This window comes from Trichechus manatus, unplaced genomic scaffold, assembly GCF_000243295.1.
Source record: "Trichechus manatus latirostris isolate Lorelei unplaced genomic scaffold, TriManLat1.0 scaffold00035, whole genome shotgun sequence".
Classification (NCBI taxonomy): Eukaryota; Metazoa; Chordata; class Mammalia; order Sirenia; family Trichechidae; genus Trichechus; species Trichechus manatus.
The window spans coordinates 466,943-494,524 of record NW_004443971.1 but is presented as its reverse complement, the minus strand read 5'-3'; the positions used below and the strand labels follow the sequence as shown (position 1 = coordinate 494,524).

Below are 27,582 nucleotides of genomic sequence, written 5' to 3'. Positions count from 1 at the left end.
AACAGCTTGAGGAAAATAAGCCTCCAAAACCCACTGGTTTTGAAAAAAGTGAACCATAAGGGCCTACAAAACAAATATTTAAATACCATACCACACACTCAAAAATCTCAGATAGCCAGTCCCATTACGATAACCAATTAAAGAACTTCCTTTGTGAAGTCATCTTGCTGTGGGAGTTATTAACATAATTTTGTTGCCTTTCCCAAGGCAATGATGATGATAATTTTTAAATTATTGGCCTGTATTTGCAAGTGAGGGCATTTATCGCAAGGGAAAATGTAGTGACCCAGAAACTTACAATAGCTACATTTAACCTCACTTAATAATCTGTCTCCTTCCATGTGCCTCTTTCCCTTATCCAAGGTGACCATTCCAGTAAGCATTAGCCTGCATGCTCAGAGCCTGAAGAAAATCGATCAGAAGAAATGTAAATCTGGCTGGGGCCTAAGAAATTCAAAACCATTTTTCTTTAAACTTTTGTTTCTTCCTTTTCATGGCAATATTTATGATAGTTTCAAACACCGTACTACGTAATATTCTATTAAACAAATTCAACATTTTAATTGTATCTGCTCCGTACTTGACCATACAACAAAATCAGAAAGAAAGCTTAGTTGGGCATATGTGGGTGGAGCTGCTCAAATATACACGAGCTTGCTTTTGGCTGTTGTGGAAAGAAATCTCATGAGAGATGTAGAAGAACTAAGAAGGTCCACAAAGAAGAGCAGATGACAACGAGAAAATGTTTAATGTTGAGACAAAGAGTGAGCACCAAGAAAATATGGTGAACCTAATCTAGGAGCATAGGCTTCTCTGAGCTCCAGACTGATAAACCAAGTTCCTTCTTGACATTTTCTCTTTAATGTTTCACAAACATTTCAATTCTGTTTCCAAAACTATTCCTTCCTTAGTCTGCTCCATTCTAGGTAATGACATTTCCATAGACGAAGTGGTTTCAGACAAAATCTTGATTCCTTCCTTTCCTTCACTCCATACATCCAATCCATTAACAAGGCCTGCTGTGCCTTCCTCCAAAATACTCCCAATACATCAACTTGTTTCCATTTCTATTGCAACCAGCCCTATCCAAATCTTCATTATCTTTCTCCTTAAATGTTTTAAATGCCTTCTAATGATCTCCCATTTTCTACCATTGACTTTTTCCAATCAATTCTTCCAAGAGTAATCTTTTTAAGGATTAAATCAGAACAAACCACTTAACTTTAAAATGATAAATATCTTCTCATTGCTGTTGGAATAAAACTCAATCTCCTTACTGATTCCTTTCCATTTTAGATTTTATGTATTATCCTTCAACCTCATCTCCAGTCACTCTTTTCTCTCGCTAAACTCTGCTTCATTTTCTGGTATGCACCATACCTTTCCACTTCAGGAAATTTCACTTTGTCTTTCCTCTGCCTGAGTATTTTTTCCCTCTGGTTCTTCATACGCTATATTCTTTTCCTCTTTCAGATATTAACTGAAAGATTATTATACAGAGGGCCTCTTGATTTCTATTTTTTTTATCTCAATGCATTATTTGTTCCCTTCAAAACACATCACAACTTTCATTTGTATTTGTTTACTTGTTTTGGTTTGTCATTTATCACATTGTGATATATGTTGGAAGTTACTTATAGATATTTTTAATCAGCTTTCCCATAATCTTATCTTTCTCCTAAAATGGTGCACCTATTTCTCTGCTATGCAGATAGAGTGGGGTTAATAACTACAATTCAATTAGTACTTGCTGAATAGAAACTGGATTAAAGGTTTGTTTTTCCCCCACTCATAAGGTATAGCCCCCCAAATTCTTTAAATGAGAATCTAATGTGTTCACTTGGTCTCTTACCCTGGTCTTGATATCAAATTCTAGTTTTTTGTAGCTTTGTGAGTCTTCTGCAGTTACAAAAGGTCATATAAAGTCTACTTGTTTCTCTATCATCTTTTACTTGTAAGCTGCCTGTGTCTTTAAATTTAAAGTGCATTTCTAGCTAACAGCATGTAGTTGATTTTTGCTTTTTTAGCCTATCAATCTCTACCTGTTAATTAGTTTACTATTTCTAATTATTGTGATGTTGTTGCTGTTGCGATTCTGTGCTGTCAAGTTGATTCTGACTCATAGCAACCCTATAGGACAGAGTAGACCTGCACCATAGGTTTTCCTAGGCTGTAATCTTTACTGGAGCAGACTACTACACCTTTCTCCCATGGAGCAGCTGGTGAGTTCTAACCACCAACATTTTTGTTAGCAGCCAAGCACTTAAACACTGTGCCACCAGGGCTCCATTTAACGAGGTGATACTCAGTGCATTTGTGTTTAAATTTAACATTTAGATCTTTGTGTGCTATTTGTTTCATCTGTTTGCTGTTCCTTCTTTTGGATTCACTGATTTTTTTTTTTTTTAATGATTCCATTTTTGTCTCCACTGTTAGCTATTAATTATCTCTCTGTTTTATGTTTGTTTAGTACTTGCTCTGAGGTTTACAGAATACATGTTTACCTAATCATGCTCTACCTCTAAATAATATTAAGATTATATTGTTTTATGTATGTACACATATATACTTATATATAATACACACATAAAATAATATAATAATTTTATCATTTATGTCATTTCTCAGTCTCTTTTTATTGGCTGTTTTTTCTCCTGCTTATAACTCATATTTTCTGGCTTTGTTGCATGTCTGGTAATTTTTAATTATATGCTAGGCATTTTTAATTTTGCAATGTTTATTTCTTCTTTTTCTTTTTTTTTAATCCTTTAAATATTTTTGGATTTGATTTGGTGACACAGTTAAGTTTCTTGGAATTATTTTGGCCCCTTTGAGATTTGTTTTTAAGCTTTGTTAGTGCAAGTCTGCATCATCCTTTAGGGCTAATTTTTTGGCACTACTGAAGCAATGCCAACCAAATAACCTTGTTGCCATTAAATCAGTTCTGACTCATGGTGACCCCACGTGTTAAAGAGTAGAACTGTTCCATAGTTTTTTTTTTTTTTTTTTGGCTGTAATCTTTATGGAAGGAGATTATCATGCCTTTCTTCCATGGTGCTACTTGGTGGGTTTGAACAACCAACATTTAGGTTAGCCACCCAGGCATCAAATGAAGGAATATCCTCCTAGAAATCCACACTATTCTGTCTAGTAGTAACATGAACTGTTCCTGGAATATGTGAGCTTCAGAATTGTTCTGCCTACCTGTTTTTCCGGTGATTTTTCCCAGGTTTCAGATAACTTTTTCACACATATGCACAGAGTAGTATATAAACAAATACTGGAGGGGAGCCAACTGAAATTATCTAGAACTATTTCTCTGCTCAGCTTCTTCTTTTCCACTATTTTTCCCTGAAAATTCTAGCCATATTGACCTCCTGGGACTTCAAATTTTTCTTCTTAATTCAGAGAGACTAGCAGTTTCTATTTAGGTTTGCAGTCCCTCTACTGTAGCCTGGTAACTCTCACAAGACCATAAGCTATTGAATTAATTTGATTGTCTTCTCTCAGGTATTACTGTCCTTTGCTGTCTGTTGTCCAATGTCTGAAAACCATATTTTAATGTAATTTGTTCAGTTTTCAATTTATTTAAGGGTAAATCTGACCTCTGTTAATCCATCATTGCCTAAAGCAGACTCAATTAAGATTTTTAATGTGATTTTTAAATAAAATTTTAAAAAATTATCCTTCCAACTCTTACCTCTCATCCCAAGCACCCAATTCCTTTTATTAAAGGCAGCATCTATCACCAGACTCTTGAACATTTCCCAAGATAATTTGTGTATCTATAAACAAATATATATATATTTATACATTTATTTTGCTATATCCAAGAGTCATTTTCATTACATTAAAAACAACAATAATATACTTTGTCAAATTTTCCTTTGGCTTCTGAGGATTTTACCTATTGCTTGTAAGAGTTATTTACATATTAAAGCTATTAGTTCTTTGTCTACTAGTTATACTGCTGTTCTTTTGACTTTATTTGTGATAGTTTTTTTTTTAATACCTCCATGGAAAATTATATAGTAAATTTATCAATCTTTTATTTTAGGACTTTTGGATTTTTTGTCACATTTAATGTGATAGTTTATGGCCATTATTGATCACTGAAAACCCAAACAGACCCAGTGGTGAAGTAAGAATTAGATAGTGGAAGAATGTATCTCTGGCACTACAGAGAATTGATCAAATAGCTGCTCAGAAATTAAAATCCCTCTTCTCTTCCTCCTTCTGCTCCTCACCATCCCCATTTTTCCCTCCCTCTCCTTTTCCTCTTCTTCATCATTCTTCTTTCTCTTTAGTTTCCTCCTTTTTCATTTTAATGAAAATAATATCCATCTTGAAGGATTGCTATGTAATCAGTTAAAACGAGTAGTTCAATAACTAGCATACAGTAGGTGCCAAGTAGATTTTGTGTTTGTGTTCCTTAAAAGCCACTAATAATCTTTCTTGCCCTTATCTTATTCTTGAGCTTTGTATTCTGCTACTAATTTTCAAGCATGCAATTTATGAGCCAAAATCTATTATTGGTCATTCCTGAACTCTACTTTCCACCTCTGTGTCTGTATCAGTCAAGGTGCAAACTGGGAAACAGAAATCCTTCTATGTAAAACAGAGGGAGTGTAGTACAGATAATCATTTACACATGTGATGGATAAGCTAATAAGCCAACTAGGAGATGTTATCCACACTTCTCTCCCAACTCATACTGGAAAAATAGAGAAAGGAGTGTTTTTGGATACCTAGGGTCACCTAATGGAAACAGATAACATGATGGCCTGTCTGCCAGGACCTAAAACAATCACAGAAAGGACAATCACTGTAATGGAGTACCCAGTGAACAGAGCAAAGGGTAAATGTCTTGGCTTCTGTCTTCCTCCTGCCCTCCAATATTCATTGTTCCTCTAATTGAACAAACCCAGCTGGAAGCAATTGGAGACTGGGGAATGCAGACTGCAGGGTCAGCCTAATAACAGTGCTGAGCAGAAAGACAAGGAATAGATGTGAGAACAAAAATGAACTAGCAAGACGTGCTTTTGTTTGAAAAAAATGAAGATGGACTGTTATCTCTCCCAACATACTCTTTCCACCATCTGAATCCATGGAAATATCCAAACATCGAAATCCAATTTTTTTAACTAAAGGAGTGAGAAATACAGTTTTCTTTCTTATTTCTATAGTATGTTGTTGATCCCTCCACTATGACATTCATCAAAATCTATCTTGTATTTTAATTATTTGTGTTTATGTTATTTCTGCCATATTTGATTCTAAGTCTTCGACAAAAAAATTGATCAATCTTTGTATAACTCTGAGAGTGTATGTTGTTCACATTATAGTTTTACTTGATATTGAATAAATTTTATTTGGTTTCTAAGTTGTGCTAATAAATCAGCACTACCAAGTTCTAAATTTAGAGACATGCATTTTAATAAGATGGAAAGGGAGAAAGGGAAGAGTGAGTGTGTGCATGTACATTTTCAATTTAGTCTACTTGCAGAGGCAGATGTAGAAAAAGCCTACCTTCACAGGATCCGTACCTATCCATAGGTTGACAGAATTACCTGTTCCAAAAAAACTATTTGTTTATACAATGCTTTACTATTCATAAAGTGCTTTTGTTTCCATTATATCCTCTTGTCCCACAACAGTCCTGTGAAATAGTTGTTATTAACAACCTCATTTTACATATGAGATTGCTGAGAATCACAGTAGTCAAATGACTTGGTTTTTCAAGGATATGATCAACACCTCTGCATTTACATCGCGTGTTGTTGTCATTAGGTGCCCTTGAGGTCGTTCCAACACATAGCAACTCTATGTACTCCAGAAGAAAACACTGCCTGGTCCTGTACCACCCTCACAATTGTTGCCATGCATTGAGTGCATTTTTTAGCCACTGTACCAATCTATCTCACTGAGGATCTTCCTGTTTTCCACTGACCCTCTATTTTACCAAGAATGATTCCTTCTCCAGTGACTGATCCCTCTTGATAACCTGTCCAAAGTACAGAAGACAAAGTCTTGCCATCCTTGCTTCTAAAGAGCATTCTGGATGCACTTATTCCAAGACAGATTTGTTCATTCTTCTGGCAGTCCATGGTATATTCAATATTCTTCACCGACACGGTAATTCAAATGCATCAATTCTTCTTTGGCCTTCCTTATTCATTATCCACCTTTCTCATGCATATGATGTGACTGAAAATACTATGGCTTCAGTCAGGCACACCTTTAGTCTTCAAAGTGACATCTTTGCTTTTTAACATGTTAAAGAAGTCCTTTGCAATAGATTTGGCCACTGCAATACGTCATATGATTTCTTGACTGCTGCTTCCATGGGCCTTGATTGTGAATCCAAATAAAATGAAATCCTTGAAAACTTCTATCTTTTCTACTTTTGTCATGATGTTGCTTATTGGTCCAGTTGTGAGGATTTTTGTTTTCTTTATGTTGAGATGTAATCCATACTTAAGGCCGTAGTCTTTGATCTTCATCAGTAAGTGCTTCAAGTCCTGTTCACTTTCAGCAAGCAAGGTTGTCATCTGCATATCACAGGTTGTTAATGAGACCTCCTCCAATCCTGATGTCGCATTCTTCTTCATATACTCCAACTTCTCAGATTATTTGCTCAGCATACAGATTGAATGAGTATGGTGACAGGACACAGCCCTGATACACAGCTTTCCTGATTTTAAACCAAGCAGTATCCCCTTTTCTACATTTGAAGGACTGCCACTTTGTCTATGTAGTTTCTGCATGAGCACGATTAAGTATTCTGAGTTTCTTATTCTTCACAATGTTATCTATAATTTGTTATGATCTACACAATCGAATGTCTTTGCATAGTCAATGAAACACAGGTAAACATCTTTCTTGTATTCTCTGCTTTCTGCCAAGATTTATCTTGTATTAGCAATGCTATCCCTAGTTACACATCCTCTTCTGAATCTGACTTGAATTTCTGGCAGTTTTCTGTCAATGTACTGCTGCAACTGTGTTTGAATTATCTTCATCAAAATTTTACTTGCATGTGATATTAGTGATATTGTTCGATAATTTCCACATTCTGTTAGATCACCTTTCTTTGAAATGGATATGTATATGGATCTCTTCCAGTCAGTTGGCCAGGTAGCTGTCTTCGAAATTTCTTGGCATAGATGAGTGAGTGCTTCCAATGTTCCATCCGTTTGTTGAAACATGTCTGTTGGTATTCCATCAATTCCTGGAGCCTTGTTTTTTTGCCAGCGCCTTCAGTGCAGCTGGAACCTTTTCCTTTAATAACATCGATTCTTGATCATACGCTACCACCTGAAGTGCCTAAATGTTGACCAATTCTTTTTGGTACAATGACTCTGTATATTCTAGCCAGTAGGATAGAGTTAAAAAAAACGACAGAGAAAATACTGCCACCAATATCACAACTGATTTAATGTTTATTGTATGTCTAAAATGGTTTTGGCATTATATAAAAATATAAAACAGGTAATCAAGTATGAAAGATTACTACCCATCTTTGACATTGTACAAATGAAACTGACTAAATATCTGAACTTCCTAGAAACTTAGCTATGTAGTATGTGTGTTTATATTTAAAAGTTCATTTGCACAGGGCTTGGCATGTGGAGTTACTATATGTCACATAACCACTAATTTATGTCTTATTATACAATTAAAATACTGACTTCAGAGTGATAACAATTGAAAACTTTCTATTTTATGTTAAGCAGTTTGTTTTTCATTGTTAGAATACATTTAGTCTTTCTGTTACAAGGACTTTTCCATAATGCAAATCTCAGGTGAGAAGTACAGAGGAAAAATTTTGGATAGCAAATGAAACAATATTTAATAGATGCTTTTGATCTTTCATATTAGGTCTATACATGAATTGTACCTGTCCTCTTGTGCTTTCAAGAAAAATGAAAGAATAGATTCCAGATTCAGTTCTAAGTCATTACTAATTTTTTGTCACTTCTATAAGTTTCAGATACATGTGGAATTACATTTGCTTTGTATTTAAATATTCAACACCTCACATATTTACAGGCAATTTCAAAGAAATTTGCAATTTTCTGTGAATAATATGGAAATTATTGTAATCAATTTATTCTATTTTCAAAAGAAGTAGCCTTGGAAAACAGACATATATGTTGCCGATGGCATCAAATATCTAGAAAAAATCTAGACATTTGAGTAGAAATACACACCAAAGAAAATCTAAAAGAAAACAGAAAAAAAATTATAGGAGCATTTATATGTTATTAGTAATAAGTAGGGATAATTTTAAGTAACTAACATATTCAACACAGAAGAAAAAGATAAGCTGACAAATATGTATCAATGAGGTGAAATCCATCTTCTAAAATACTTTTTCCACTATGTCAACATGTAGAGTACTACTATGAATAAGTTGAGTGCATATATCAGAAACTCAGTTGGCTTGTACATACTGATTGTAAAGTATAAAAATATCATGTGCTCAATTAAAGAGAATTGTAAGTTTGTTGTGGTGTGCTGTCGAGTCAATTCTGACTCACAGCAACCCTATATGTCAGGGTAGAACTGCCCCATAGTGTTTCCTTGGTTGTAATCTTTATGGAAGCAGGTCGCCAGGTCTTTTCCCTGCATAGCCATTAGGTGGTGTCATGGACCGAATTGTGCCCCCCAAAAATATCTGTCAACTTGGCTGAGTCATGATTCCCAGCATTGTATGATTGTGTACCATTTTGTAATCTGATGCAATTTCCTTATGTGTTGTAAACTCTATCACTATAATGTAATAAGATGGATTAGTGACAGTTATATCGATGAGGTCTACAAGATTAGGTAGTGTCTTAAGCCAATCTCTTTTGAGATATAGAAGAGAGAAGTGAGTAGAGAGACATGAGAAACTCATACCACCAAGAAAGCAGTGCCGGGAGCAAAGCGCGTCCTGAGGTTCCTGCACAGAGAAGTTCCCAGACAAAACAAGACTGATGACAAGGACCTTCCTCCGAAGCTGCCACAGAAAGCCTTCTCCTGGAGCTGATGCCCTGAATTTGGACTGGTATCCTACTGGACTGTGAGAGAATAAACTTCTCTTTGTTAAAGCCATCCACTTGCGGTATTTCTGTTACAGCAGTACTAGTTGACTAAGACAAGTGGGAGCAAACTCGCGACCTTTCAATTAGCAGCCCAGCCCTACACTTAACCATTGCACTACCAAGACTCCTATGACAAGTTTAGGAACACGAATAGCATTTTATTCCCAATAGAATCTATTTTATTTATAATTTTTTTAAAGTATTAGTAAATATTTTCACGACAATTTGCAATTCAGAATTTTATGCAATTCCCTTGCATTTAGGGAAAAATAACAATTCCTTAAGTAAATAAACCATATCATTAGCAGATCTGGCTGCACAATGCTGTGATCCATTGAAGGTTTTTTCATTCCCATTCAAGATTATTCTCGCTCACCGTGGTGCCCTAGTTTTTCCAGAAGTTCACATGACGTTTTCTCAACTTCTGCATGGCCAATTTAACATCTTCATTCCTCAGAGAGTAGGTGATGGGATTCAACAGGGGTATACAAACAATACAGAAAACAGAAAGGAACTTATCCACACAAAGTCTGCTAAAGGGCCATATGTAGAAATAAATGCAAGGTCCAAAGAAAAGAATCACCACTGTGATGTGGGCAGTTCATGTGGAAAGTGCCTTGGAAGACCCACCGGAGGACTGGCATTGGACAGTAATCAAAATGACGGCACAGGAAATAATTAAAGCCAGAGAACAGCTCAGTGATATCAGACCACTGTTAGTTAGGGTCATAATTTCCATTTCATAAACATCCATGCAAGCCAGCTCTATCATCAGGGGAAGGTCACAAAAGAAACTATCTACTTCATTGGGGCCACAGAATGGCAGATCCACTGTAAAAGCCAAGTGGTTCACAGAATGAAGAATACTCACAGCCCAGGAAATAGCTACAGAAATTATACATAGTCTCCGATTTATAATTGTACTATAGTGCAGGGGCTGACATATGGCTATAAATCGGTCATATGCCATAGCTACAAGCAACATCATCTCACTCCCAACAAAACTGTGAAGAAGGAATATCTGAGCCATGCAACCCTCAAAAGAGATAGTCTTGTGCTCAACAAAAAAGTCTGCAAGCATCTTGGGGGTGGCAAATTAGACTGGCAGATACCAATGAAAGAAAGATTACTGAGCAGGATGTACTTCGGAGAGTTCAGATGGGAGTCAGAGGAAATAATAACAATAATCAAGATGTTGTCTAGCACAGTTGCCAAATATACTATTGAGAAGATTGCAAAAAAGAAAAGCTGAAGTTTGCAAGAATCAAGAGAGTCCCAGCAGCACAAACTCAGATACCACTGATTCATTCGTGTGAGCCATGTATCCAATGCACAGTCACCTAAGTGAAAGAAAATCAGGAGCATATCACAATGACTCACAATATAATATAACTAGTTTATATATAAAATAAACATAAGCTTTCAATTAAGTCAATTCAAATCAATGAAATATAGATATCAATTGACTGCTATTTCAACACCCATGAAGATGATGGGAAATGGGAGAAGTGTGGGGGAAAAAAGGAACAGATAAGGTTCCTATCATAATTAAAAAGATAAGATACACATATTGAAAAATAAATAATATGAAATCAGAAATAGGCAAATATAAATGAGTGACACATTAATACCATAAATATTAGCGAGATGAGAGAGATTATGCCAAAGTGGTAAGATAAGGTATCAAGGAGTAGGAATTATTTGAGTTAAAACTTTTTAAAAGTTTGAAATTTACTAGAGAAAAATGAAAGATAAGTCTATCCCAGGCAAAGGAAATCATAGGAAGAAAAATACAAAGGAAAAACGTAAAATAAATTTTCAAGGACTCATGAGTGGAAAGGCCTACCTGGAGGACTGGGTGCATGTTAAGAAACAATAAAAACTAAGCTAGGAACGGTAGATCAGGATGTAATTTATCTAGAAAACAAGGCTAAGTAGTCTTGATTAATGATGTTCAAATTGAGAATCATAGACTGGGAAGTGTATTAAGATTTTTAAAGAAGCAGTTTGCCATATTATTGAATGAAGGAGAGAAATCCTAGAGAAAATGGTGATATTCTGAAAGTTTCTGTGAAGGTCAAGAATATTTCTTTGCATCTCATTTTAATCAAATTCACCTTCTGTCACATAAAGACCAATCAATTATGAATGAACCATCTATGCATTTTCAGTCCTGTGTTCTTATCTTGTCTTTTATCTCTTCTTAAACTCTCCTTGGCACACTTTGATTTATCAAAATCTATAACATCTTTCAGGGATGGACCTTTCAGAGATAACTCATTTAACTTAAATATGCGTGGTAAATTTTGAACACAATTGATTCTCAAAAGGAAAAAGTTAAATAGTGAGTAAATAGCAACTGGAATTTTTTTGACATTTTGCTTAACACATTAGGCACGATTTGACCACTTAGTACAAAAAGAAAATTGTACACAATTTTCAGTTTTAAAGAAACATATTTGTCTTTAGCCGTGTACACCTGCCAATACACAATAGATATTTGTACTTACATTGATTGAAGTTCTGCACCCCATATTCTTCAGTGGTTTGTTAAGACCAAGTTATTTATATATAACTAAAATAATAAACCTTTACAACTTTTAAAAATGAAAACTGTATAGGTAACCACAATTTCATTACATAATTTTACCCTGATTGTTGAAGTGCTAAATTCTACCATTTAAAGGTCTCCATTTTTACATTTCAGTTATAATAACTAGCTTTAAGAAGAATTCAGAAACTTAATTTACTCAAGTACATGATTAGGTCAGTGCGGCCAGAACGGACCTAAGTACAAGTTACCACCATGGAATTTTCGTCTCAATGTGGAAGATCTGAGGAAATGCTGGCATGTCTTGACCATGTGTTTACATGGGCCTGGGAGATAAGGAGGCAAATCAACTTTAGAAAGAAAGTAGATTCCCACTTCTAAAACCAAAAAAAGGTCCTGAAGAGCTACAGTTATAAATTTAAAACAATAAAAGCGGACATCACAAGGGACTTCTAAGGTCCAATCCATTGTGTAAAGTCTGCTAAATATTATGACAATTTCATAGGTTAATTTTTTGGGGAGAAAAACTCACAGCCATCTGGGGCTAGTGAGCAAAGCATTATTCTTAATACAGAGTATATAGATGCATTTGGAATATAACAACATAAATATTAATCCATTATAATCACAGTAAGAAAGACTCCAAAATAGAAGTTTTACTGTTATTTTGTAATAGGATTTGCCACTTAAATGAATCATATATCTTGTATAGACTTCTATTATATCAAATATTATAAAATATGCTTTATGTAATAATAATAGTAGTAATAATAACTTTTATACCACCATGTTACAAGCACTCTCCTAAGAACATTACATGTATTAACTCATTTAATCCTCACAATGACCCAGTAAGGAAGCTGTCATTCATATATCCATTTTACAGATAAAGCAGAGAAACTCTATTGCCATCGAGATGATTCTAATAGCGATCCCATAGAACAGAGCGGAACTGCCCTGTAGGGTTTCCCAGGAGTGGCTGGTGGATTTAAACTGCTGACCTTTCAGTTAGCAGCCATAACTCAACCACTGTGACACCAGGGCTAAGACTAAGACTAAGTAAATTGCCTGAGTTTACACAACTAGTAAGTTATATACTTACAGTAATGTCTCCCACAGTGGACTAGGAGTGGTAAGACAATCTTTGAAAAAAAAAAAAAAAGATCTTTCTGAAAATATGCAAACTTCCTATAGATTCCATCATTCCAATATCTAATGACTGGTAAGTTTTGTCAGTCCTCATTCTTCAAAATATAAGAAATAACTAGACAAACCCTCCACACTAACATTTCATGATTTCTTACTGCTAGTAAAACAAATCAGACTCAATGTTATATTTCCACTTACTAGCTGTGTGACCAACCTTAGAAGACAGAACTAGAGTATCCTTAACACCATCTCTAAAATTCTAGGTGTAGAGGCAGATGTGTAACGGGAACATGAGGAACTTGAAAACAGCTGCTCAGAATTCCTTAAACTATGCTTAGAGCATCCAATTTCTTCAGTATGGAAACATTCACCCCCTTATTGCCAGTGTACCTCAGAGATAAAAGTATTTTCAGATCTCGAAGAACACCATAAGAGAATTTCTCACTCCTGATTTAAGACCAGATTTGATATATAGGAAATTAATCTTACATCAATATCCACCTCTAAAATGTATAAATAAAACTTTGAGACCATATGCTTAATTTTTCTTGTCCTTAGTTTATCTTTTTAAAAATATATAAGACTTTGCTATAAGACTAGAAACAAAAAGTAGGAAAGGACACCTTATTGATCATTGTGGGTTTCTATTATTGCTCAGTAGACTCAAACATACCAACCTTCATGAAGATGGTGGAGGACTTGGCAACAATTTGCTCTGTTATACATGAGGGAGCCATGAGTCAGAGCCGACTCAATGGCAACAAACAACAAGACAACACTGATCATTACTCTGCTTCACATAGCAACTCTTTTCTTCATTCCAGGAAAATTTTGATAGTCAATAAATATTTGTTTAAAGAAAGGCTAAATATCCTCTAAATAGAAAGCACAAAGAGATAGAGAATCAAAATATAAGAGTTGTAACATACTTCCCCTGTGCTCATCATATTATGATTTTATTCTTATCAGGGCAGCCCTTAAACCAGGGCAGCAAGAGGTCATATAGACATAGAAGAGAACACAGGAATTTACCACTTCTACACAGCAATTCCACTCCGACTGAGATAACAATGTCCTTCCTTTGCTGAGTTCTAGTTGCTAATTTTGCATATAGAAGACAGTTTACTTACTTGTCCAGTCCAAAATATATATATTAAAAGTGCATATATAATACTTATACTTTTAATAACTTACCCCAGTTCTTCTGCTGTCCCTTATTTTTGCTAAATTTTGTGACCTTCCTCAGTTGTAAGTCTTCATGCTGGCAATATTTGCAATATACTCTTGACCTGATACATCTTAACCTGGTCCCTTGCATTAGACTGTACTAAAAAATAACTTGCCCAGGTCCTGCCCTAAGGTACTTTTCTTGCCCTCAACCACACAATTTCAATATCCTAAGGTGAGACAATATAAAGTCTTCTATCCTGAAGCCAAGGAACTGATCTCATTAGAGAAGTGAGAAATCAGTCTTTAGAGATCTGTGATGTCATCCTGCAGTGGGAGTAATTATGTTTTATGAAATATTTTTCCAGAGGCAAAAAAGAAAAAAAAATTTTAACAACTCACTGGTATGTCTGAAAGTAAAAAAATTATTTGATTTGTATGGACTCCTGGTTAGCAAAGTGACTCTGCAACTTTATAACTGTTACTATAACAATAATACAGTCTTAACAAATAAACACGTAGCCTCGAGGGTAGTGTCCCCCAATCATAATGAGCCTACCACTTCACAAGAGAGTTTTAATCTATTGTGAGCTGGTTCAAGTTGTTCTACCATCTGTAGTTTCATAGAACAAATCTATTCTCTCTTCAAAAAGATGATTCTTTAAATATTTGAAGGCATTCTTATTTCTTTTCCATTCCAAATCTACTTCTCCTCAAAGATACATCAACAACTTCTTCAACTGTACTTTATATAATAATTTTTCTGGATGCCACATATCTTACTCTCCCTACAGACTCTGATGAAAGTTTTAAATGGTCATTCTCATTCTTCCCCAGATCACGTTTCTCTGACTTTCCAATTTTGTTCCTTCAATGCCTCTAAGAACCAGCAAAACAATTTTTCCACTGTTGAGGAATTCTAGCCAATTCTCCATTCAAATGTGATAATTAAGTGAAATGTTTGTGTCTATGCCCAGTAAGATAATTTCCTCTCACCAGAGTCAATTAGGGTCATCAGAGTGGGCTGCAATGCAGCTGTAGCCCATTTTTATGACTCACACAAGTTTGTAGACTTAAGCCATCCACAGAACCTTCCCATGATACCATAAAATTGAGGTGAAGTGAAGATGCTGATGCAACAGAAGTAGGTGACATGGGGACCTGAACTACTTGTTCACGTTGATTACTTGTGCCTTTGGACTACTTCAACCTGATCCCAGATATACCAGTTCCAACATATGATGGCTTGTAACACATAGTCACTTGGTCATAACCCGTGGCCAGGAGCTCAGTCCCTAATGAGGCCCAGCAGCATGCTAGGTATTGCTTTTCAAATGAAGACTAGTTCTCTGATGCAGACTTCAGGACTTTTCTCCAGAATCAGAGGAGTTAGCATTGTCACTCCAATTGGCTTTGCCAGAGAATTCACAGTGTCCTTACTGATAATGGATAGCTATGTTTCATTGGATTTCCTGGTTCATATAGCCTGAGTGGCAAGACAGCTTGTACTGAAGACTGGACTTAGTCCAGGGACCCACACCATACAGGTACTATCTGAGTCACCTTAAAATTGAAACCAAGTAGCATTCACAAGACAGATTTATACTGCCTCCAAAATTTAATGAGGCTGCCAGTACTGTGCCTCTTTCTTAGTGTAAGGGGTACAAGGTAAAATAACTTGTATTTTATGTTATGGGGGATAACCCAGTATGTCCCAGAATACTTGACCCCTTAAAACCTGAACAATTCAGCAGATCCTGAAAAGTTATATAGCTTGTCATGATAATGAAGGACTGTATTGTGACAGAGAGCAGAAGAATAAACATAAAAATAGATAAAATTGTAGATTGTATTATTGTTCATCCTCCAGTTCCTGACACACATTTAAGTTAGTTTTGTAACTCTTTCAATGAGTAAGCTATTTCTTCACAAAGCAAGAATGTTATTCTGCAGCTTGGTCGAGGCAGAGTTCCCAATCTAGTTATCAGTCAAAGGCAATGAGAGCAGGAGGAGAAGGAGCAGAAGGGAGGAATATAGCATCATCTTGTGAGGCATACGTCTCAGGGGAGGTTTTAAAGAACTTCATGCAAGAAAGGGCTTCTCTCTTCTAGCAAGAGGGAAAAGCAATTTCTGCCAGCTTAGAGCGTTCAGAGGAGCCTTTGGTATATAGTTTCCTAGATGCATCCACCAATGTCTCCATCTTAAATATCAAGATCCCACTCTTCTCAATTATGTCCCTGACATTAGCAAAGGATATCTGTCAAGTTGGAGCATTTTTTCCCTGTTGCCTCTTGGCCACTCTTACTAATAAAGTATGGGCTTGGTTGCCTTCACAGTCAGCCATCCAGCTACAGAAGATGAGAATATCTTTAAAAGTGCTATGGAGGTCTTCTGGTTTTCACGCCACGTGCTGAGTTGAGAGTTAGTTGCTCTGAGCTTGTCCTTCTCTTTTTTCTAGACTTCTAGAGCAGTTAACAAAAGCCATTCAACGTCATAATTCATAAACCACCATTGTCTCCATACTTTTCAAAAAAGTAAAACACTATAGTGAAATATCCGATCTTGACTTTGCTGTCAATTTTTGTTTTCCTTTCTGACTCTAAAGACAATCCTTAAATGCGTTTGCAATCACCTACCTCTTTCTCTGGAGGACTCTGTTACTTGGCATTCTGGGAAATTATACCCCTGATAATTCCCTCTTTGCCCTCTGGCTAACTTGAATCATATGATTGCTAGTTGTTTAGACTTACTCAGTAGAAAGAAAGCTTCTTCATCTTTTATCCTAATCTAGCATCCTGAGATACAGTCTTCACTGGTGATGTCATTCTCTCTCTCTTTCAATTCTGATACATCACATCAACTTTTTAAAATAGCTTCTGAGCTATGGATTAAGTTTCTGTTCCTTGTTTGAAGTGCTGCTCATTCAGTTAGCTCATAAACGTTGCTGAGGTAGCTCGGAGTCTGAGACCTGAGAAAATGAGTCTGCCCTGGCTTTTGGTAGCATATCTTCTTACTTTTTAAAATATTCAGGTTATCAAAAACACTTTAGGAATGTGCTCATCTTCCATAGACAAAGTCCTTGTTCTCATAGAGTTTACAGTTTAGTCAGGGAGAAATACGTGAGATTAGGGTGGAGATATAAGTAGGTGATCTTATCGTGCAGAGTCTTAATAACTAGATTAAAAAGGTTTTCTTCTTTTCTTTATCCTAATGGATAGAAATGCAAAGACTTTAAAGAGATGGATGGTTTGCAAAGATATACAAACTGAACAGAAAAAATAATTCTTGATATTGTTATATAACTTTGAAATGTGTGTGAAAAATGTTCATTACAGAGTTATATTGATTTTTTTCAAAAATAAAAACACAAAATGAGATTCTACTGTACATAATATCTCGAATCTAATTAAAATTACAATGCTATTTGCCTTGAGTAGTTTCCCTTAGCTAGACATTAAATTAAAAATACAATATCATTATGAATATCTCCTTTTGTTTTTATTGAGACTAGAGTAAGTTGAAATATTACAAGGAATAAACATTAAAATTTATGTACTGAAGCCTAATGGCACAGTGGTTAAAGGCTCGGCTGCTAACCTAAAGTTCAGCCATTCAAACTCACCAGCTGCTTCATGGGAGAAGATGTGACAGTCTGCTTCCATAAAGATTACAGCCTCAGAAATCCTATGGGCAGTTCTACTCTGTCCTATATGTTCACAATGAGTTGGAATCTACTTGACGGCAACAGACTTAGTGATTTTACTGTTGGCTTTATTTTTATCATTAAATGTATGGCTCACAAATGTAATAACACATAGTGGTACAGCTTTGGTTTGGCAGGTGTCTTGACAGTGGGAGGGTAACTATAGCAAGCAGTGTATCTTTTCAAACTGAAAGTTCATCAATGTCAATCTTTTAGTGAAAGAAAATTTTTATTATTAAAACTCATCATTTTATACACATTTTAAGAATGAAAACACTACATAAACTTTAATTGTCCCCACTGTAGAAGCATTCTATGAGGTTTTTTATCACATTAAAAAAATATCAAGCCACACATGATTTAGGAGAAAAAAAGCAAATAAAATAATAATAAACAAACAAACAAGAACAAAAACAAACTTTGAAGAAGCTATAAAAATAGTTAAATTGACTTGAAGCAGAGAAAGAAATTTTAAGCATTGACTCTATCAAATGACATCATCCACTCCTTAAAGGCTACAATTTCTTTTATTTTAAGGCATGTCATAGATGAATCTGCATCAGCATATAACTACATGAAACTATTGACATTTTTTTGTTTCAGCCAGCTCCTAATTTTCCTCATTTTTATGTGTATTATATTTTATGAACCACTTTTGGATGCTTCCAGTTTTTCAATATCTTCAAAATGCTTACAAGTTTCTGTATCAGTCACAGTCCAGTCAGGAGACAGAAATCACACCAGTAATTTGAACAAAGAACATTTGATATAAAGAATCAGTAACTGATAATAGAAGATTAACTAATAAGATAGGATAAAAAGAACTCTAAAGAAAACCCTAGGGCTCAAGAAGAGTGCCTAGGGAAGGAATGCCTTTGGAAGGAGGTTGTGCATTACCAAGGATAACTTTCAGACCTCTTCCAAGAGGGTGTGAATGTGGCCCACTGAATGAGGAGAAGTTCTTTGGGTTGCCCAAAGACAGAGCTGGTCCAGATGGTGCACCAAAGCCAGTAAGCAGAGAACTTCAGCCTGAGACTGGCAACAAAACTTGTTGAATGTTGAGTGTCAGTAGAACTATAGGCACAACAAAGTGTAAAACAACTGTTCTCATACTTGGGATAAAAGAGAGACTAATCCTTACAATAGACTATTAGTTTCTTATCAATTGAGCGTTTTGGAAAAATAAACTTAAAAAGTCCAATCAACACCAATACAAATTCCAATAGTCTCTACAGTTCATGGTAGAGAGCAAGCTCTGGGGTCCAGGTAGCCAATTTGGAATGGATGTTTTAACATTTAATGGATGTTTGATTCTTTATCACTGAGCACTTCATATTTTGGTCCAAATACAGAGTGTTTCATATCAATCCATAGCAGAGACTAAAAAGTTGATGTTGAAATGATTTGAATTTCTAGATTTTCCTTTCTTTTCACAACTTGTAATTTCAGAGGAAAATGGAATTATCCTAAGTGGTCAAAAAAGCCATTAAATGTAAGTTTTGAGATGGAAGTTCCTGATTACCTATAAGTCTATATTTTAAAGGATTGTTAGTTATTGGGAAAAACATATGGGTAGGCATAATTGAAGTGGGTGGGGAAAGCTCATAACCTAAGAATTTCCACTTAAGCCTATGCACTTATCTTAAACAGGGAGTTTGGCTATTCCCGAAAAGTGAGAAAATTCAGTCTCATATTCTTAAACACTGTTCATTTATATAGAATATTTTTCAGGCATAAAACTCATAGGATCAGGAAAAAATGTCTAAATTTATTCCCCACCAAAGAATCAGGGTATTTTTCCTTTTTTCCCCACCATATTTATCTGTAACAAAAGCAGTGAATGCATCGATACAATCTGTGTATAGCAATTCTATATTTTATTTCTAGAAAAGGTAATCATACACACAGTAACATGCTTTCATAGTTTCCTTTCATTATTTAACTTTTGTTTACGTGATATGGGAAAAGACTTTCTAGTAGTCATTAAATACTCTCTCTGTCATTTTCTTCATTACTTTCTCCATAGTTGAGATATATCACAAAAATACAATGAACATTTTTATATACAGAGTATTGACTTTATGACTCTGAAGGGATTTTGTCATAATACAGGGAATTCCTCACTACTAGTGGCATTTCAGAAATTTTCTTGGGCTTCAGGTAATAGGTCACGATTTTCCTTATGGCAACTTTCATATCCCTATTCCTCAGTGTGTAAATCATGGGGTTCAGGATGGGGGTAAAAATGGTGTAAAATATAGCAAGGACTTTGTCCACAGGGTAGGTGGTGAAGGGCCACATGTAGATGAAGATGCAAGGGCCAAAGAATAATATCACCACCGTGATATGGGCAGCCAGCATGGAAAATGCCTTGGCCATTGCAGCAGAAGACTTAAACCAGACGGTGACAAGAATTATGATGTAAGAGCTGATCATGAGAGAAAAAGTGCTTAGGGAGAGAATTCCACTGTTGGCCACAATTAATATTTCAATGACGTAAGAGTCTAGGCAGGCAAGCTTGGTCACTCGAGGAAGGTCACAAAAAAAGCTGTCTACAACATTGGGTCCACAAAAAGGCAGGTTCACAGTAAATGATAACTGGCTTAATGTGTGCACCAAGCCCACAGCCCAGGAGAGCATTACCAAGACAGTGCACGTCTGCCGGCTCATGATGACCACATAGTGCAGAGGTTTGCATATGGCTACATACCTGTCATAGGCCATGAAGACAAGTAGCACCATCTCCCCTCCAGTAAAAAGATGGATGAAGAAAATCTGGGCTATGCAGCCACTGAAGGAGATGGTCTTGTGTTCACTCAGAAAATCTGCAATCATTTTAGGGGTAGCAAAGGAAGCCTGACAGATGTCGACAAAGGAAAGGTTTCCCAAGAGGAAGTACATGGGAGAGTGCAGGCTGGCATCAGAAGTCACAGTGAGGATAATGAGGAGATTGCCCAGTATAATGACCACATACAACACAGAGAAGAAAACGAAAAAGAAAAGCTGGAGTTCCTGCAAACTGGAGAGCCCCAGCAATACAAACTCAGACACCACTGAAGAATTGACCTCATCCATGGATCCAGGCTGTATACTAGCTCTGAAACAGCCCTAAGGGATGGGAAATAGGAAAGGATCAGATTATGAACTAAAAACACTTTCAACATGAAGAATTCTGGCATCCCAGATATACTGTGTCTGCTGAACACAGAAATTTTGAAGAGACCACTATAATATACGTGGAGAGTAGGAGCGAGCCTATGAAATTGTCTAAATAAAACTAAATAGTTATTGATCTCATTAAAGATCCTTGAGTTTTTGGATATTCTTAATATTCTGTTACACAGTAATAAATAACTCAGCCATGAGCAGAGTGGTTGCAGTTATAAGACTAGAAGAGTAACTTCAAGCCCAGTTCCATAGGCTTTAAAGATGGGCAGAGACATTTAGATGTGTTGGTTTTGTGATCATTTTGCATCATCAATTTTAACAAATCTTTATGTACAACATTCTCTTTAACTCTCCCAGAGATATTCATGCTTTGATGTTTACTGGTTATGTGATTTTAGGCTAATTAATTTTTCTAACCTTAAATTTCCACATCTTACAATAGGATTGGGGGTAAAAATAGCTACTTTACAGATGGCTTTAAAATTTAAACAGGATAAAACATGTAACTGATTTTCCTATCAAATTAAGGGTAATAAAATAGATGTTCTTAATATATTGTTGTTGTTACTTGCCACTGAGTCGAACTGCTCTGTACGGTCTTCTTGTATGTAATCTTAATGGAAGCAGGTTGCCAGGTCTTTTCTTCCAAGATACCGCTGGGTGGGTTTGAACTGCCAACCTTTAGATTAACAGTCAAGCACAAACTCTTTGCGCCAACTAGGGATCTTCTTAATATGTTAAATAACCCCAAATTAACAAAAAAAATACTGCTGTTGCAGAAATTATATACAGATTAGATATCTCTCTTTCTAAAGAAACACTGTTGGTTATATACTAGGCCCTGTTCTGTTCTGTTGTACGTAGGGTCGCTATGAGTCAGAACTGAGCTGACGGCACCTAACAACAACAACAACATAACAGCAGCCCCGTTTGTCATCTACCGTCTGTATAATTTCTTAAAATGAGTATTATATCTTTAATTTAATTACCTAGAACTCATTTTGCCCGATTATTCAAGATCATTACCTACATGTTTCATTTTCTTTTTCTGCCAAAATTAGATTTGGGCCAACTTATGTTTCCCTTGCCTAGCATTCTCTATGACCTAATTAATACATCTTTTAAACTAATGAAAGAATAGAGGAGTTGTTTTAGGATCTTTTTTATTTTTGCATAGTTAGAATGATTACATTATAAACCGCTCACTCCTAAAAATATCTATTTGTTGGAATTTAATTAATTCTAATAATTACTTCAATTTCTCACCTCATTGTTTTCTCTGTGAAGATACAGCCCTGCTATATAAATCTAGGTTGGTTGAGCTGGTAAAAGTCCCAAGAAATCCTATTTTAGGAAACAATTAGTTTTGACAGCTAACTGTTGACTCAAACATAAGTGTGATTCCAGACCCATTTAAGAGCACAAACCTCTTCCATGAACTACTTATTTCATACAAGAAGCCAAAATTTTTCCTATGTCTCTTGTGTATAACCATAGCCTCTCATACAGATTGATGACATTGCAATCCACATAGGAAAGCCCTCAAGCAGAGAATCATCTATGCACTCTTATTTGCAAGAACTTTCTGAGAAGCATTTCATTTGTCCACTCTTTGGATGGTACATTGTTGTAGACTCTGGAACAGAGAGAAAAAATAAATAAAGTTGACTCATAGTAACTGTATAAATAGCATTAGCAACTATGATAAAAATGAAATTAGTCTTTATAAGAGAGAAATAATTGAGAGGATTCTGAAATATAACACAAATTATTCTATTACTTTATCCCAAGTGTGAGTTATTTTCTTTCTTTTCTGTTCTCCAATTCTAAAGGAGCCCTGGTGGCACAGTAGTTAAGAGCTCAGTTGCTAACCAAAAGTTTGACAGTTTGAATCCACCAGCGGTACTGCAGGAGAAAGATGTGGCAGTCTGCTTCTGTAAAGGTTCCAGCCTTAGAAACCCTATAGGGCAGTTCTACTCTGGCCTATAGGGTTGTTATAAGTCAGACTTGACTACAATGGATTTGATTTTTTGGTTTTACTCCATTGCTAAACTAAAGTTGTTCTTACTCTTATGTTCATGATTTATTATGTTAAATGATCAACTCCACCTAATGGAAATATTTATTATATGAATGTAATGTACGTAAACTAAAAGAATGAGGTAGGTCTCTAGTGAATGATGGATATTTTTAAATCTGCAAAAAAAAAAAAAAGAGAGAGAGAAAAGAAGCCTTGAGTTTTTTAGAGCCTGCTAGGTTGCAGTTATTGTGTTAGATGTTTACATGCATGTTATATTAAACAATTCTCACAACAGATCTGTAAGAAGCACATTATTTTTCCTGACCTGCAGAGGAGAAAACCTAAGATCAGACAGGTTTGATAATCATGAGACAGTTAGACATCTAGTAAGTGTTACAAAATCTTAGTGGGTATTTGAAATCAGATGATAAAAATAGATTAACATTTATTAAACATCAGCCAAGTGTCAGGCACTGTTGTTAGCACTTTACATGTATTAACTGAATCCTCCCATAACACTACATGGTAAACACACTTATTAATTCCATCTTACAAAAATAAATCAGAGTTCCAGGGATGATAAGGAACTTGCCGAGAGTAACACAGCTGGAAGGTCATTGAATTAGAACTTCAGCCCAGACTAGGACTCCAGAACTAGGCTCTTCAACATGACATTACATTGTTTCAGATCTGAATAACGTAAAATCCATGTCTTTACATTATTCTGCAATAGGCAAGCCCCTCAATATATGCTCTGGATTCTAATCTTTCCCCTATCATGAGACTTTGGTCCTTAAAGTAATCCAGGGTTTCTCAATCTTGGCACTATTGACATTTTGGGTCAGATGATTCTTTGTTGTGAGGGGTTTCCCGTGCATTGTGGCTGAACATACAATTTTGACAACTAAAAATGTCTCTAGACATTACATAGGGTGAGCTAAAGCTGTGAACCAAAAGGTCAGCAGTTTGAATCCACCAGCCGCTCTTTGGAAACCCTATGTGGCAGTTCTATTCTGTCTTTATAGGGTTGCTACGAGTGGGAATGGACTTGAGAGCAAAGGAAATGGTATGGTATCATCCATGCTATTGTCCCTTACAAGTAGATTTCCACTCAGGTCCTAGCTTCTGGGTTTTCACTTATTTTTCCTCTGTCCCCTCTACATACTTCTTCTCCTCTTTTTCTCTTATGTTATACCCTTATTTGTCTCTCTCCTTCTCTATCTCTTCTTTATTTTCTCTCTTCCTTGGCCATTCCATTCACTTCTCTGTCATCAGGAATCACCTCTGTGTGATAACCTCTAATTTTGCAGCACCATTCCTCACCATGTACCCGTTTTCCAAACGTGTTCCTGACAGTTTTACAGATATGAAAATCACATAGACATCTCAGACCTCAGCTCACAATTTTTCTCCTTAACTCAGCTCTTTTTCTTTTAAACTTTTCTTAGTCATTCTTTCAGATTGTAAATTTCAAAGTCACCTTAACCCTGTTTTCCCTGGCTCTCACTCTTCCACTTGTAACATCGCTTCTTAAAAGATTAATGTTAAAGGCTTTAGCATGACAGCCAAGCATATATGATTTGGTTTCACCTGTGCCATATCCTACTTTCTAGACAAAATCAGACTACTTAGTATTTATTAAGCTTGTGAACATTTCCCATTGCTTTTCTCATGTTCTTCACCAATGATCTATTCCAACTCAAAGGCCACCTCCTCTAATAAGCCTTCCCAGAGATTCAAGTTGAAATGTCTCCTTTCTGTAATGTTTCTGTAACACTTTGCTCACACATATATTCTGTCCCGAGGTAAAAGTTTTAGTGTAGGACTTTTCCAGAGTGACATCTCCAGCCATGAACCTGTTTGGTACCCAGTTAGTGGGCGCCACGGCGAACCCGTCGCCACCTTCGAAAGCCCACAGCAATGAAAACCTTGACAAAATCGATGTCTTTGGATGATATCATCAAATTGAATCGAAAAGAAGGAAAGAAGCAGAATTTTCCGAGACTAAACAGAAGACTCCAGCAAAGTGGTGCCCGGCAATTCAGGATGAGAGTGCGGTGGGGAATCCAACAGAATTCTGGTTTTGGTAAAAATAGTCTGAGCCGTAGAGGAAGAGTAATGCCTGGACAGAGACGTCCTTATGGAGTTATCACTGGCCTTGCAGCTAGAAAAACAACTGGAATTCGAAAAGGAATTAGTCCTATGAATCGACCACCTCTGAGTGACAAGAATATAGAGCGGTATTTTCTGGTGTTGAAAAGGAAGGCAAACCTTCTGAGACAGAATGAAGTGCAGAGGAAACCAGTTGCAGTTCTCAAGAGACCTAACCAGTTAAACAGAAAAAATAATATTCCAACCAATTTTACTAGAGTGGAAATAAATTAAGCCATCAGAAAGACACTCGTCAGGCAACTTTTCTTTTCAGAAGAGGCCTGAAGGTTCAGGCCCAGTTGAACACAAACAACTGCTAGAAGACGTAGTAGCAAAGAGAACTCGTCAATGGCGGACTATCACCACAAATGGGGGAATTTTGACTGTATCCATTGACAATCCTGGAGCAGTTCAATGCTCACTAACTCAGAAACCACGATTAACTCGTACCTCTGTACCCTCATTCTTGGCAAAACGGGAGCAATCTGATGTAAAGAAAGTTCCTAAAGGTGTCCTCCTACAATTTGACATAAATAGTGTTGGAAAACAGACAGGGATGACTTTGAATGAGCGGTTTGGGATTCTGAAGGAACAAAGAGCCACTCTCACATTCAACAAAGGAGGAAGTCACTTTGTAACCGTAGGATAGATCCCATGTCAAACGGACTTTTGAGCGACAACTCTGAAAAGTTGAATTGCTTGAAGAGCTTGTCACAGAAATTTAAGAAACTTTATTTGAAAATATTCACAAGGATAAATAACTCATTATTTTTATTTTTGACTTTTTTTTTAAACATGTATAAAATAATGCCCTGAAAGAATAACAGGGAATATACCTATTTGTTCTAAAGATTTCATGGCTGCCCAGACAGAGCACTTCTTTATTTGACTTCTTTGGTTCTTCATGCAGCAGAAGGAAGGCAGAAAGATAGAAACTGATTATTTTTATGATAGTGGTATTTAGTATCTCGTCTCCTTTGCCCATTTTTTAGACTTTGCCATGGTAAATCTTGTTCTTCAGAAATATGAGTAAATCTGTTTGTTGCTGTCACTTACCCTTTAATAGTGTTGATTTAATAAGTACAGTTGCCTTTTCTTCAGTGGAGATATTAAAAAAAAAAAAAATCGTTAGGATTCCTGTTTTGGGTTTTAAGATTTATGGCATATCCGGAAGTAATTTTTCAGATAATGTTAGGTTAATCCCGTAGATCTGTAAGTCTTTAATGATGAACTTTTAACAAGAAATGTGACTCTAGGCAATAGTCTCAGTTTAAACTGTTGGTATCTGGTGTCTGTAAATGTATATTTACAAAGTTACCAGATAGATCTTTGGAGGAGAAGGTCCAGTGTAAAAACCTGACAGTTTGTTTAGTAAATGAAGAAAACATGAGTGGGAGTAGCAAGTTGAAGAAGAGGTAACTGAGGTGCAAAACTTCAAAACCCAGATTATAGGTACACTCTTTGGATATAGCGTAGCCTTGAGTCTAGTATCCACAAAAAATTTTTCAAATGATATTTAAAAGAATTACAATTATTAAAATGGATTGAATCCCTTAGATATTTTTGTAGTAAAATTAATAGCCATAACGTCCTATGCTTTCTTCTTCAAATAGTTAAATTTTAATAAGCTTTTAAGCTTGCTAAATTAAACACTACACAACTTCAAAAACAAAACTATACTTGTTTATGTCAGAAAGAAAAAAAATGCAAAAGTGATAATAAGTTACATTGTAAGCTTGTTTTATACCTCTCTGATTTATTTTATTGTATAAAGTTGCATTTATGGGGAGAAAAGCCCCCACCCCGGAGGAGTGCGAGCAGTTAGTCTATCACGCCAAGATAGTGCTGAGTCCTCAGATAGTTGTATACTATAAGTTACAGTAAAATGCCAAAATGCCGTAAAATATTCCAGCTACAAGTTACAAGTGTGGTCATTTTGAAGCTCGACCTTTTGGTTTACTATAATGTCAAAACTTCTAAGTAGGCATTAGTTTCTCTAGAGTATACTGTTATTGTTGACTTTTCCTGTTAACAAAGCAAAACATAAAGTCATCACTCCTGCCTGCCCTGCACTGTATACTAGACTTCATCGTGGTCTCTCATGCTCCTTGGGTTACTTGTTGGGTTATTAAGAAGCTAGCCTGGAAAGCTATCAATAACAGTTTCATGCTTATACCAAAGAATTAAATCTGATCCTAAATATCGATATTTTGCCAGTACTTCTGCTGATAGGGAATTATGGGAAGCCAGTCACAGAATTTGAAAATAAACTCTAGTCTCTCCTTAGCTATTTTATGCTTTTCATTGAGGCAAAGGACCCATTGCAAAAGTATGAATGCTTATATTTGATCCAGAAACACTACATGTTAGACTGGTTTAGAGGTAGCTTATTTTAAAGCAAAGGAAAAACAACTGAGAATGAGTTTACTGTCTTTAGAACAATTTGTGAAAATATGTTGTAAAGGTGGTTTTCATTTTGAGTTATTTTAAATATTATTATATAGAGCTATTATTTGTGGGGATATATGCCATTTAAACATGGCTGCACTATTGACAACTGCAGCCCCCACAGGCCTCTATGCTG

At 35.9% G+C, this 27,582-nt stretch overlaps 1 protein-coding gene and 2 pseudogenes across 1 annotated transcript; 1 reads left to right on the top strand and 2 right to left on the bottom strand.

Moving 5' to 3' along the window:
* Nucleotides 1-9,447: 9,447 nt before the first annotated feature.
* Nucleotides 9,448-10,410, bottom strand: LOC101355002 (olfactory receptor 4K1-like; annotated as a pseudogene).
* Nucleotides 10,411-19,673: 9,263 nt separating this feature from the next.
* On the bottom strand, nt 19,674-21,108 carry LOC101354750 (olfactory receptor 4K5). The gene has a single exon (XM_004375170.3). It carries the CDS (start codon nt 20,732-20,734, stop codon nt 19,739-19,741), a length of 996 nt encoding a protein of 331 aa, XP_004375227.1. The 5' UTR covers nt 20,735-21,108; the 3' UTR covers nt 19,674-19,738.
* Nucleotides 21,109-24,044: 2,936 nt separating this feature from the next.
* On the top strand, nt 24,045-25,647 carry LOC101354501 (UAP56-interacting factor pseudogene; annotated as a pseudogene).
* The last annotated feature ends 1,935 nt before the right edge of the window (nt 25,648-27,582 follow it).